Genomic DNA, 12,770 nt, shown 5'->3' on the forward strand with positions numbered 1-12,770 from the left:
TACATGCACAAATTTTCTGCTTTTGTACTATGTTCAATTAGCTTAATTGTAGACATCTTTTTTTTTTTTCTTTTTTATGAAAAGGAACAGACTGAAGAGAGAATTATTGCCTTGAAGTCTTATATGATGCACAGTGCAAATACATTTTTTTTCACCATGCACAAGAGAAAATGCACACAGCATTGTTAGTTAGTGTGGCTCTATGGGTGGTACTTTCAGCTCAGATGATAACTCAGCTAATTCCCAAAATATCAACTGAATTTAAAATATTTATTCTTGGCCAGTACACACTTTTCCTGAAGGCAGTCTAGGCAATAGTTGAGTGATTCAATGAGTGAAAGTCCTACAGCAATCTCCTCACATCAGCCCTCCCATCAGCATCCCTTCTGAATACACAAAATACTGATTTTTTTTACCAGGACTTAAGAAAAATTTTTATTAAGTATCTCTTTCAACACTGCAGTTATGTCACTGCATTTTTCTCAGTTGGAGACAAACACAAATGACTACTACCATGCCAATAAAAAAGGAATCAGAGAGGAAAAAAAATAATCTTGTTATTTCAAGGACAGTCCATGTCTTGGATATTCATTGTATTTTGGATATTCGCTGTATCCTGAAGAGAATCAGCAAGACTGTCAGGAGGAGAAAAACTAGAATTTACAATCCCTAAACAGCTAAAAAGTAGGGTGTTTCAGCTTTTTAAAAAGACAATGAATCCCAAGTTCTAGAGTTTGGTTGAAAAAAAAAATGGTGCAAATCCATGCCAGTGAACAGAATTAAGCCAAAGCAGAATTTGTAACAGAGAGAACTGGACCATGGCACTGGAGATCAGATTCAGAGGTTGTAGATCTCCGATGGGGAAGAGGCAGGGGTGTCCACTTCATCCCACTTGATGCATCTAACACGGGTCTCCAGGACTGCCTTATACAGACAGCTTCCTCAACTCGGTGTAGGGAATTTAAACTTCTAATGGGGATATAAACTTCCTTCAATGCCAGTTTGGTTGCTTGTGTTCAGAAGAGTTTGGCTCACCAACAAACAAGTGCAGAAATAGTTTCATAAGGTGTTTTGGATATTGCAGAGCCATCTTACAGGACTGGAAAGGAGCTCATCATGGTATACTAATAAAGTGAACTCTAAAATGACATTGGATATACTGACAAGTAGAAATATCAAGGGAGAGAGACAGCCTGAAGTCCAAGCACAATGTTAGTGCAAGAATTTTACAAAAATCAATTAATTAATTTAGATGGGAAAAGGGAAGAAGGCAAACACCCCAAACACTCTTTGGGTAAACCTTGAAAATTGTGGAAGGGGTTTACTGAACTGAATTCTATGGTGGCAGGACTGGGATTTAATGCTTAGAAGATAATTTACAACTCTATTTTTGTTCTTGGAGACTTGCTTTGGTAAGACTGTCTACAATATTGCCCATGATAAGAACTTCTATGCAGATCATAGTAGTCCAGAAAGTACGTACAGACTTAACACTACAGGTCTTACTTTAAATAGAAGAATAGTTTTATAATATAATAATCATGCACTGCTTACCAACTGTGTATACTCTACATCATCTCCCAATAAGCCTGTGTCATTCAATGTATACTTGGCTTTCTTTAGTACAGCATCCACTGGACCTTTTTCTACCTGGTGTTTGATGGCCTTGAACAATTTATAAAGAGGCTCCCCAGCATTGTCCTGTTAAAGGAAATAAAATAACATAAAATACATCAAAAACAAAAGATACACTCAATTCAGAATGTTTAAGTATTATTGATAAAAAAACCCCACAGGCAACAGACTTCAACTCTTACCTTGAGGTACTGATATAAACAAATAGACATCCAGTTAGACAACATTCTCTCAACAACCGTTTCAGATCTAAAAAAAACAACACCAAGTATGTTAACGGTACTTAATGACAAAGTTTTAAAGAAAAACATTGCTTGAAATATAATATTTTTACATGCTTAACTGCATGCACTTTCCTAATGCAATGATTTCCCTGTAGAGTCTTGAGAGCATGTACTTGCTTTATGATAAGTGCTTTGTATTGCTCATCATTCCTGGGTACCTTCAGCTCATTACTGAAAAGCACACAGCCTTTATGCAAAATCTTAAATTGTGTCTATACTGTAAGAACAAGAGCTAAAAAATTAACCCAGTTGTGCACATACTGGGAAAATAACCCTACAGATTACAAAGCTACAACATAGGCAGAGCAAGGCCTTTTGTAATGTATTTAAGATAACAAGAGGGTTAAAAACATTAGAGCAAGCCTTCATTGAATACAAAATGAAAGCTGATTATGTGTGCTCATTACAGAGATGATGTGTGGTATAAATGCTAGATAATTTGGAATAAAATTAGATTAAAAAGTAAATGAAATGTTCATTATTGTATTTTGAGGTAAGGTAGATGCTTCAGTAATCTTGATACAGATTCTACGCTACAGTAATTTGAATAAGGAAATCTGTTGCCAACAGTCCTGCTTCTGCCTTCTACAGCTGTTTCTGGTGGACTTGTTTTCCAAATATCCTCGGGTCAGGGTATTTTTGACTTCCACAGATAATTGGTCTTTTAATATAGTCATGTTGCAAAAGAAATACATTTACAGAAAAACAGAGAACTACAGAAAAACATAACAATCATTCAAACCTTCTTAGCATCAACTTTGGGTTTTTGGCCACCACATACTGCTCCATCAGTTCTAAGAACAGCGTCCTCATGATGTCAGTATAGTATTCTAGTTTTCCATGTAAAGCAACTGTCAGTAAAGATGCAAAATACACTTTAGCTCGAGCAGAAAACTCCCTTTGGTTTTCCAGCGTGTGAATAAACTGAAACAGAAAACAAATACAAAATCAAGTCAGATAGCATGTTTTTGGAGAGCCTCAATGCTTGTCTGCATTAAGAAGATGAGGAATATTATTTTAACATTAATCTCCTAAGCACAGCATGGAAAAGTTTTCAGAAGTTTGAAAAAACTACTTGTAAGAAAACGTTACCTATAATTTGGTTTTAGATACACACACTGTCTACCGGACTAACCCAAGGAATAATATATATAAATAATATATTTTAACTGAATCCTTATGTAAAAGCTATGCTTTAATTAAAAAAAAAAAAAGATAAAAGGTGTGTTCTGTGACAATTTTTTTTAAAAAGGAAAATCAACTTTTCTCTCCCCCACATTCCCAGTCCTTTCACATCATATTACAAAGACACTAATCTAAGTAAGTACACCTGGGAATGCACTCTCTTCTGCCAGAAACTGTAATACTACCATTAACTAGCTCAGCACTGGAACTTCATTTAAAAAGGAGAAGTTAGAAGCCTAAATCTATATTTAGGTGTCTGACAATCAGCTCATTTTCTGACAGTGAGCAATTAGGTGTCTTTTTGGAGGAGCTGAGCACTCATCAATCATCTTCATGAATAGACCATTTTTTTTCTGGTTGGAGGAGCCTATGTCTTGGACCCTGGGATAGAAATCCAGCTGACAGCTTGTGGCAGGTAACTGGAGACCACAGCACCCAGCTGAACCAGGAGGAAATAAGCATTCCCCATGCCACATTTCTTAAAAGGCTAAAACGGACTACCCTGTAACAGCAGTTTTTATGGCAGATCAGGTAATATTTGTTTTCCTGCAGCCACTGTCATGTTGACTAAGTCCGTGCAATATGACTTGGCTGGCTCTACAGAAATCTTATCTTCCCTGTAACCCCAGGGAGCTCTGGCTGTGATGCAACAGATTTGCCATCAGCTACTTTGGAAACAGAAACTTATGAAAATCACTTATTTTTACTAACTTGGGTTCACTTGTGCTTGCAAACCTACTGTGTTGCTCATATAGGTATGCCCAGCTAAAGGACAAGGAGAATCTACCTCAATACTCACATTAATGAGAAATGATTTGCTATTGAGGAGGTTGGAGAACTGGTTCAAAGCCTGCTCCACAGTCTGCCGCCGAGCCTCTGGAATATCCAGCTTCCCTGTAATCATCACATCTTTCTCTCCGTCTTTGGAGGGCAAGAAGAAGACTCTGTCTGTGTATGTTTTGTAGTCCAGTACTGGGATTCCAGCTTCATTTACATCACTTGTATGGTCTTCCATCTCTATCATTAGATCTAGAATACAGTTTAAGAGTTGATTGAAAAAAATGCAGCTTTTTTTTTCCAGGTAGCATGATCTCTTTGGGTATCTTGTAATGTAGAAAAAGTAACTCAACGCTGAAAACTCTATCTCACATCTTCTCTTGCTATTTTTCCCAATTATCCTGTCAACTATGACCACAGCTAATCCTCTGGTGACATGCTCATAACTGTCTTTAGCACAGATGGTTTCCCTGTTTATGTCTATCTGAGTGAGTTATACATATGAACATAGGATTGTAGCAAAGAGCAAAAAATAGACAGAGCAATACTGTTTTTTTCAATGTATATTCTATTTTCTCTGAGTCCATGTAATAATAAAAGTTATTTTTAAAAACACATAGCAATCCAGGAAAATAAAGTTTAAAGTGTAAAGCCCGCTAATTTAATTGGAAGGAAGGGGATGGCAGGAAGGAAGAAGGTTAAATGGCTTGTTGAAATTGATTTAAACATTTCTGTGGAACTCAAAAGCTTTGAATTTCTTAAAAGGGACAACAATTAGGGAATCATCTTTCGGACCAGCTATTTTAGCTGAAGGCTTTCCAATTACCCAGTATTGCTGATTGACTAGAGTACCACATTAATTAGTATAGTGATCCAGTGTCTCTGAAAGTTTATTGCTCATATGCATTTATTTACCCCTTTACTTCTTAACAGCCAGCAAAGCTAAGAGACTAAGTGTCTTGTGGTTTCCAGCTTTGTGGTATTTGTACTTCCTCCTGATGGCCCTTTCTGTAGCTATTATTGGTCCTATGTATTTCAGACTGTCTGCACTTTGTGCTGTTGTCATTACAGTTTTACAGCATGCATCCAGAATGTGTTTTGACTTCAGTGTTTCATTTAACTGTCAGCCAAGACGGATGCAGTTTGGGAACTGGATTACTCCTTGGATGTACCTTCTGCTTCCCCAGCCTTTGTGCTTGGTGGAGCAGAAAGGAAACCTTCAACCCAGCAAACATCAGGAGTCTGTAGCATCCCCAAGGAGTGTCAGAAAGAGAAAGGCACCTTCTCCTTTCAGAAATGGTTATGAAGTTGCATGCAGGAGGTGATGGAGGGAGGGCTGTTAACCTTGCTTGACCCTCTCACATTTCAAAATGCAGTTTGAAATGAAACGTCTCTAGGAACAGTTTTTGATTCAAAGATTTGCTTCTGGGTTGTGTCCAGAACGTGGAAGGAGTTGGCCTTCCACAGAAAGAAATCCGACACAAGGAAAGAACATTCTGTCCCAGAAGTTCCCAGAAATCAAGACTTGAAGAGGCTTCCAGCATGACAGAAGTCTTTGAGATACCCTGAGCTCCTAAAATTAATTTCAAATTCTAACCTCAAATTGGTGCTTAATTCAATTCCACTTTTTAGCCACTGCCAACATGAAATAATCTTTCTTTCTTTCTTTAGAAATAAAACATGGAGTTTTTTTAGTTGGGATAATTTTAACATGACCCAACAGCAAGTATGATTCAGGTAATGAGATGACACTTCATGGTAATCATTTAAGCCAATATTTGCAATGTTTGCATTCAGACGGTTAATTGAAGTATTGCAATGAGCGGTTCAACATGTAGAAATGCTGAGCCTTCACACCTCCCGCAGCCTTCCCTGGGATGCTGCTGCTACATTTACATAGAACAATTAGCTAGCTCCTCAAGTCAAGCTTAAGGTATTCCCGTGATGAACTGTGCAACGCGCTAGCTCTTTCGTGCATGCTTGCCAACTTATCCCTTTGTAGGCTGATTGCTGCAAATACATTTTGCAGCTCTGAAAATCATTTTTATGTACATACGTGGCATATATAGGCATTGTGTTAAATACTAAGTGCATGATAAGTCATTACAAACCTTTCTTTCCTCCATGTCATTGGCCACTATAAATAACCCCAATCTCAACTAATTTACATTTCCCAGTTGCCAACTCTGTGCTCCCTTTAGACTGAAACTGTCCATTTCCTTTAACAAGCTCAACTCCCTATTTTACTTTATGACTTTCATATATAATAGCAAACTATGTGCTGTATGGCAACGCGTGTAATCAAGACTACCAAGGTCTACTTCTAAGTATTTGTTCTCAGGAGACAGTTTTAGCAAGATAGCACCATTCTTCTGATTGCTCAAGACTCACAGCAGTAAAATATCTGTCATACCTGTGAATTCCTTCTTGCACCGGTCTCTGACACTCTCCTCCAGGCCTTCAAGTTGTGACTTAATTTTTTCATACTCCCGTTCTGCTTGTTGGCTCTTGCGTCTTTATGGAATAGAAGTAAGATTTTAAAGTTACAAACTGTAAAAGCAAATCATTTGCAGCAGCTCTGAATGGAAAGCCAAGGGGATGACTGGAGGACCGTTTCTGTTTGGATTTCCTTTTGAACACTAGTGGCAGAGAGAGAATGGAGGAGAACAGCAACAGCGGCCCAAATCTTCATTTAGTGCCAAACAACCTGGCACCACCATGGGCCTGCTACTTTAAAACACACTAGGGCAGAGATTTGACATCCAATAAGTGGTAGTTACAAATGCTTGTGATCATGTATTGACTACAGAAACTTAATTTGTATGTACTGAACAGGGACTGCTTGCAGCATGTTCTGCAGCAGCTAGAGATCATCATAGCACATCAAGGAGGCTGCAGGACATCCATGAGAATGTCAGTGCTGCTTAGCACTTCAGCAGTGCTTTGGTTACATTGATACACACCACCAGAGTGAAATCCACCCCCTCCTAAGGTTTGTGTATGAGGCCCATTTATTACTAACCCCGAAACTGGGCTAAGTAGGTCTTAAGAGAAGTACTGACATTGTTCTGGCCCTTTGTGAAGCATGAATTTCATCATTAATCATGAAATTTGTTGTGTGGGTAACACTTATCTCAGCTGGAAAGACCCAAATGACCACTTAGCCAAATCTATCCAGCTCTGATCTACAGTACTGACTGAAGCAGCATAAACGCTGAAAGATATGTATGCAGAACGAGTTATCTCCTTCGTGAGAGGCACTTCAGTTGCCATTTCAAGAATGCTATCTGCGCAACTCAGTCTGCAATTGTGCACTAGGCAAGCCTGGGACCAACTGTTGTGCTGATGTATAAAGGACAGACTGGGCTGACTGACACCAAGGAATTTGGTGTGTGTGAGAGGAATAAATTGGTGCCCATACATATCGCCAGCTGTAACTGCTTTTCTTAACCCTACAGCTCTTAAAAAATTGTAAGGATAATTTTTTGTAGGCTGAGCTCAGAACAATCATGTATTACCTTCAAAGCCACAGGACAGCAAAAAGACCTAATTAAAGGAAATTCTTACCTGTAACAGATGATAGAAATGACGATGATTGCTATCATAGGAATAAGTACGAGTGGCAAAATAAGATTCAGCGGGATGTCGCTCACACGTGTATCATATTCCACCCTTCCAAGGATCCATTCTCGGAGCCCAAATTTCACCTAATTAGATAAACACACATTTGCCTCAGAAACTGCAAATGGACAATGGTTCACTTCTCAATTGTGCTCTAAATTCTTAGTAATTCTTACTAAGTAAATTTCTATCTCAATCTGCCAAACAAAGGAAACATTTCTGAATATTTTATACTGAATTTAGGTCACTAGCACTTTATTCTATGAAATAATTTTACTTTGCTTTGCAGAGGAAGACAAATCCCCAGTCTGCCTAGCTACAATTTTACATTCCTATGTCATGAAGGTACAGCTTGGCAGCTTGGGAACACTCTTTATGTGTGATGTCTTCTAGACAGCAGGCAGAAGCTGGAGAAAGAAAGAATTGCAAGGAGTTTTTTACAGTACTATAACAACTTTAGAGAACAAATTATTTTAATTAAGAAGCTATTGTAGCAGCGTTACTTAAACATGATACTATATTATATTGAAAAGATAACCTACAATGAACTCAGGAAGGTTATTGATCATATCTCTCTTCTGCCTTTTCTTTGGTTGTGGCTGTACTTCAGGTGGCTCACAATACAAGTCTGTTTCAGTCAGCGTTTTTATGTTGCAAGGCTCATCACCTACAAAAGCCTGGGCCTCGTCTATCGTCATGGCTTTGTTCAGGTTACTGCCCTAGACAGAAAATACAAGGCTAAGTTATCATGGCAAAGTCTTGGGAAACAAGAAGTCCCGAGTTGCTAATTTCCGTTTGGATCGTGCTGAGCAGCAGATGTGATTGGAACTGCAGTGTACAGAAGAGTGGAGCGGAGGGGAATTATGCAATTCCACCTCCTTTCTTTCTTGGTGCAAGAAGACAAGTTCCATCCAATCCTTGGGAGCTCTCTGGGAGAGGGCATTTCCAAATGTCAGATTCAGGAGTAGGGGGCATCCTGGGGAAACCCAAAGTACGGCAAAAAAGAACAAAATTCTCTGAGAAGGGGAGAGGGAAGGAAAGGGGAGCTGACAATATTCATCATCCAGCAGAGGTAAGGGACTCTAGAAAGCATTTTCGATATGCTACCAAGCAGCTGTTCATCATAGGTTAAGGGTCTGTGAAAGAAAGGAAAAATCCCATACACACTTCAAGGACAAAATGAACAACCACCATCTCTTGGTGGATTTACCTTTGCATTTATGAGTTTGTTGACTTGCTTTTTGATGCCATCTGTGAAATTTTCAAAGGTTGGGTCTGCAACATATGCAAAAGAGTGGCTCTCATTTTTTACAACCAAATGGTAATGATCCATTAGAATAATAGTGGTAATGTTGTAGTTTTCTGGATCTTCCAGTATTGGTGGGGAAGAAAAAATCACTGTGGTTTCATTAAGTCTTGTAACAGATCTTCCATGAAACTATAAGAAATGAGACAAGAAGAACGTGCATATTAGAGTTTGGTTCCTGTACCTAACGGTTGATAACTTCACACTGTAAAATAAAAAGACTGGAGTTGTATCCTCCATACAGCAAAAAATAACACAGTATGAGGTACTTGCTGAAAAGAAAAAAAGATGTTGATGGGAACAAATTATTGGTTAATTATATTTTAGCAGCTGCCCCCCGAAAAAAACTTAGCTCACTTTCCATTGCCTCTAAATTCTGTGACTCTGGACTACACTGGACTGATATCATTAAATTGCTCTAAGATTAAGAAGTTAATGTGGCAGGCTTAATCCAGACCATCTTCTGTACTATTAAGTTTCTCAGGTAGATTCTTTTCTACTGACATTGTAGAATACCTTTCTGAAATTCAAGGCAATTATTAAGTGAATTTCTGAAAAAAATTGCCAGTTGTAAATCACCCACACAAGGTAACAACTCTGTTGATCTGTCCCCCACCTCACTCACAATTACACAAATGTTCACAGAATCACAGAATCGTCTAGGTTGGAAGAGACCTCCAAGATCACTGAGTCCAAACTCTGACCTAACACTAACAAGTCCTTCACTAAACCATATCACTAAGCTCAACATCTAAACATCTTTTAAAGACCTCCAGGGATGGTGACTCAACCACTTCCCTGGGCAGCCCATTCCAATGCCTAACAACCCTTTCAGTAAAGAAGTTTTTCCTAATATCCAACCTAAACATCCCCTGGCGCAACTTTAGCCCATTCCCCCTTGTCCTGTCACCAGGCACGTGGGAGAATAGACCAACCTCCACCTCACTACAGCCTCCTTTAAGGTAGCTATGGAGAGCGATAAGGTCACCCCTGAGCCTCCTCTTCTCCAGGCTGAACAATCCCAGCTCCCTCAGCCGCTCCTCGTAAGACTTGTTCTCATATACTTATGCTAGAAACTCCTTCAGCCATTCAGTAATACCAACCAAGCCAACAACACTAATATGAACCCTTAAAACTTCTTCTATCACCACCTGAGTTTCCCACTTTGAGAAATCAAATGCAATTTGGTAGCTTCTTCCCTACATTTTTGATACGACTACATAAATGGAAGCAAAACAAAAGATTATGAAAGAGTTTCTAGTCTTAACCAAGAGTATGTACTATATGTAATGCAGATTTAGGCTAATGTGTTGAATTGATGCTAAGCATACAAGAGGAGAGGCGGTAAGATATGTTGATAAATAATGTCAAGAATGCTAAACAGAGTTTAAGATTTTCCTGGGGTTTAAGGTAAGCAAGATAACTACATCTTGCAGTTTACAGCCTGTAAAATGTAGGCAGTTTTCCTCTTAACATTCTTAAAGGAGAGTGTTTTGATGGACCCAAATCCAGCTGGCTTTGGCATACATAAGTTGAATCACGCATATAATACAAGAAATGTACATTACCAACTCTATATGATAATAATTATTTTTGATATTGATCACAAGACAGTCTTAAATTGAAAAGCTAGCTTTAAAAAAAGGCTTAAAACACATTCTTGCAGGAAGATTGCTTTTAAGTTCTCAATCTTTGCATTAAACCGCAATCTTCATTAGAAGAGTGGAAAATCGAGACCAATTGGTAATGTCAGTTCTTAGCATTACATGCAAGAAGTGTTTTTTAAAATTTTTTTATTTTTAACCTTTATTTATCTTGCATATCTTTTTTTGGGATCATGCTGTAAGTGGAATGTGCTTGAAGCAAGAAAGAAAAGTAGAAGACTGTTCGTTGAGGTGTGAGAAAATAAAAGACTGACTGTGCAAAGCCAAGTACTCGACGTTGTCTGGATTTAGGTCCTGTTTCAGACAAATTGCTAAACTTTGCAGGGGAGGAGAAGGAGGAAGACAAAGTAAAATTATACCACTTTCAAATTCTCAAATATATCCAGTTCACCATTTAAAGCTTAGTTCTTCTATCCTTGTTCATATTGAATGAAAATAATTTTGAAGCAGAAGGTTACAAGGTGCAAGTAAATGTAAGTCAGGATGGCAGGAGTAGGCTCCTCTTACATGGAGACCCAGAAGACTGTTCAAATCTCATTCCACCTCAATCCCAGTGAATTCAGGTGGGCAAACTTTTCATTGCATTTTTTGAATAGATTATATGTTATGCATCCAGTATGATGCCTTTTTTTTTTTTGAAAAAAAGAAAATTACCCTTTTGAGACTTGCTTTCCCTGCTTCTGGACGCTCTGCATATACCACCAGTGAGAAACTCTGGATGAGCTCAAACCCAGTTCCAGTTACTGTAATGTTTCTCCCTCCACTGAAAGGCAAAATTAAAAAAATAAGTCAATTCATTGGCAAAATACTACAGCCATATACTTTATCCTGCATGCTACTACTTCTACTGAAAACAGTTATGTAATGCCTACAGGACACTTAGATATCCTACAGAAAGATTTTCTGTTAAAATTGTCAATGATGACAGTATTTAAAATCAGCAATGTCTACTTCATACTAGTCTTAAAATAGCAGAATAAAGAAGTGCAAATCACTGCCAGTATCTGTGGCTTTTCATTGATACCTATTTTTATGTGCTTTACTTCTCCAATGTTTTTGTTACAATCAGTCCACCTAGCATTCACACAGACAAAGGTGGGTGTATTTTCCACAGATCTGTAGGAACCTGGCTTCTCTATTCCCTTTCATTTGCAACATATTGTTTAAAAGAGAATGCATTCACATAAGAAGAAGAATGCATGTAAGTGGCCAGTGGGAACTGAAGTCATCTAAGTAACATAGATTTAGAAGGATAGCTATCCTCAAAGCAATCCACTATAATAAGGTTCAGTTTATAAAGAGGAAAAAACAACAACAACAACAAAAACAGTCTTTTAAATACCCTGGAGTAAATCACTAGTGATCTACCAAAAAACCTCCAGGCCCCCAAACAACCCAAGCAAAAAACAAATGCAAGTATTAAAAACAAATCCTATTTTACATAAATGATTACTCCATATTCAAGAAGGCAAGTACCAATTCCTCCAGGAGAAGTCACAGTCAATTTATTTTTAACATCCTATTTTTAAGGTCATGATCTTACACTTCTTCTTGCTGAAAGAGGGTGGAAACATCTTAACCGCTCTCTCTGCCAACTGCACCCACTAGGCAGAATGATCAGAATATTAGGGAACAACAGAGACCAGCATGGGGAAAGTTAACAAGCTTGTCCCTGAGCCAGTTACAGAATTACTCTCAGAACCAGAGGTATGACAAAAGGACATTTATACAGATGATCTGCCATTTTGCTACAAGTAGAGGAGTGGCACACATTTCTTTGGTTTCACAATTGATACTATGTGAGCATTTTTCCAGAAGGAATGCTGTTTCGAATGAACAGCTGCCAGCTGGGGTGTTAAGTGAGTGCCACTGTAGGAGAAACAACTCCTTTTAAGAGACTTATGGATCCCTGATCTAGATTTCCTAAAGATACGTTTTTTCCTCATGGGACAAAAAGATGATAAGCCATAGCTTTCCTCTGTTTCCAGCCTACTTATTAAAAGCTGACCAGAAGAACTGCTAGAAACATTTTGGCTAGAAACCTTTTATATCACTTTCAGATGATGATCTTTCCTTTAGAGAGGGGAAGGATTTGTACATCATGCAAAGGTCGTGTTGTTTGACATCATGCCGAAATGCTTCAAATCTCTTTCTTTGAGACATGCTTATTTAAAAGAAGCTCATTACCTTTATTGATTTCAGTATATAGCTTTGAAATGGTGATTAAAATTTGGAGGTAAACAGAATACTTTCAACATCAGCCATGGTTACGAAAGTTCACAAACTCTATGTATCTAA

At 38.2% G+C, this 12,770-nt stretch overlaps 1 protein-coding gene across 1 annotated transcript in view; it reads right to left on the reverse strand.

Annotated features, from left to right (window-relative positions):
• Positions 1–12,770, reverse strand: part of PLXNB2 (plexin B2) — a 259,451-nt gene that overhangs the window by 19,811 nt on the left and 226,870 nt on the right. The window contains 9 exon segments of the mRNA XM_040544762.1: positions 1,555–1,701; positions 1,818–1,884; positions 2,662–2,843; positions 3,904–4,133; positions 6,295–6,395; positions 7,449–7,588; positions 8,045–8,221; positions 8,713–8,940; positions 11,127–11,235. Coding sequence (XP_040400696.1) covers positions 1,555–1,701; positions 1,818–1,884; positions 2,662–2,843; positions 3,904–4,133; positions 6,295–6,395; positions 7,449–7,588; positions 8,045–8,221; positions 8,713–8,940; positions 11,127–11,235 — 1,381 coding nt within the window.

The sequence above is a fragment of the Cygnus olor genome, chromosome 1 (assembly GCF_009769625.2).
Source record: "Cygnus olor isolate bCygOlo1 chromosome 1, bCygOlo1.pri.v2, whole genome shotgun sequence".
NCBI classification, from domain to species: domain Eukaryota; kingdom Metazoa; phylum Chordata; class Aves; order Anseriformes; family Anatidae; genus Cygnus; species Cygnus olor.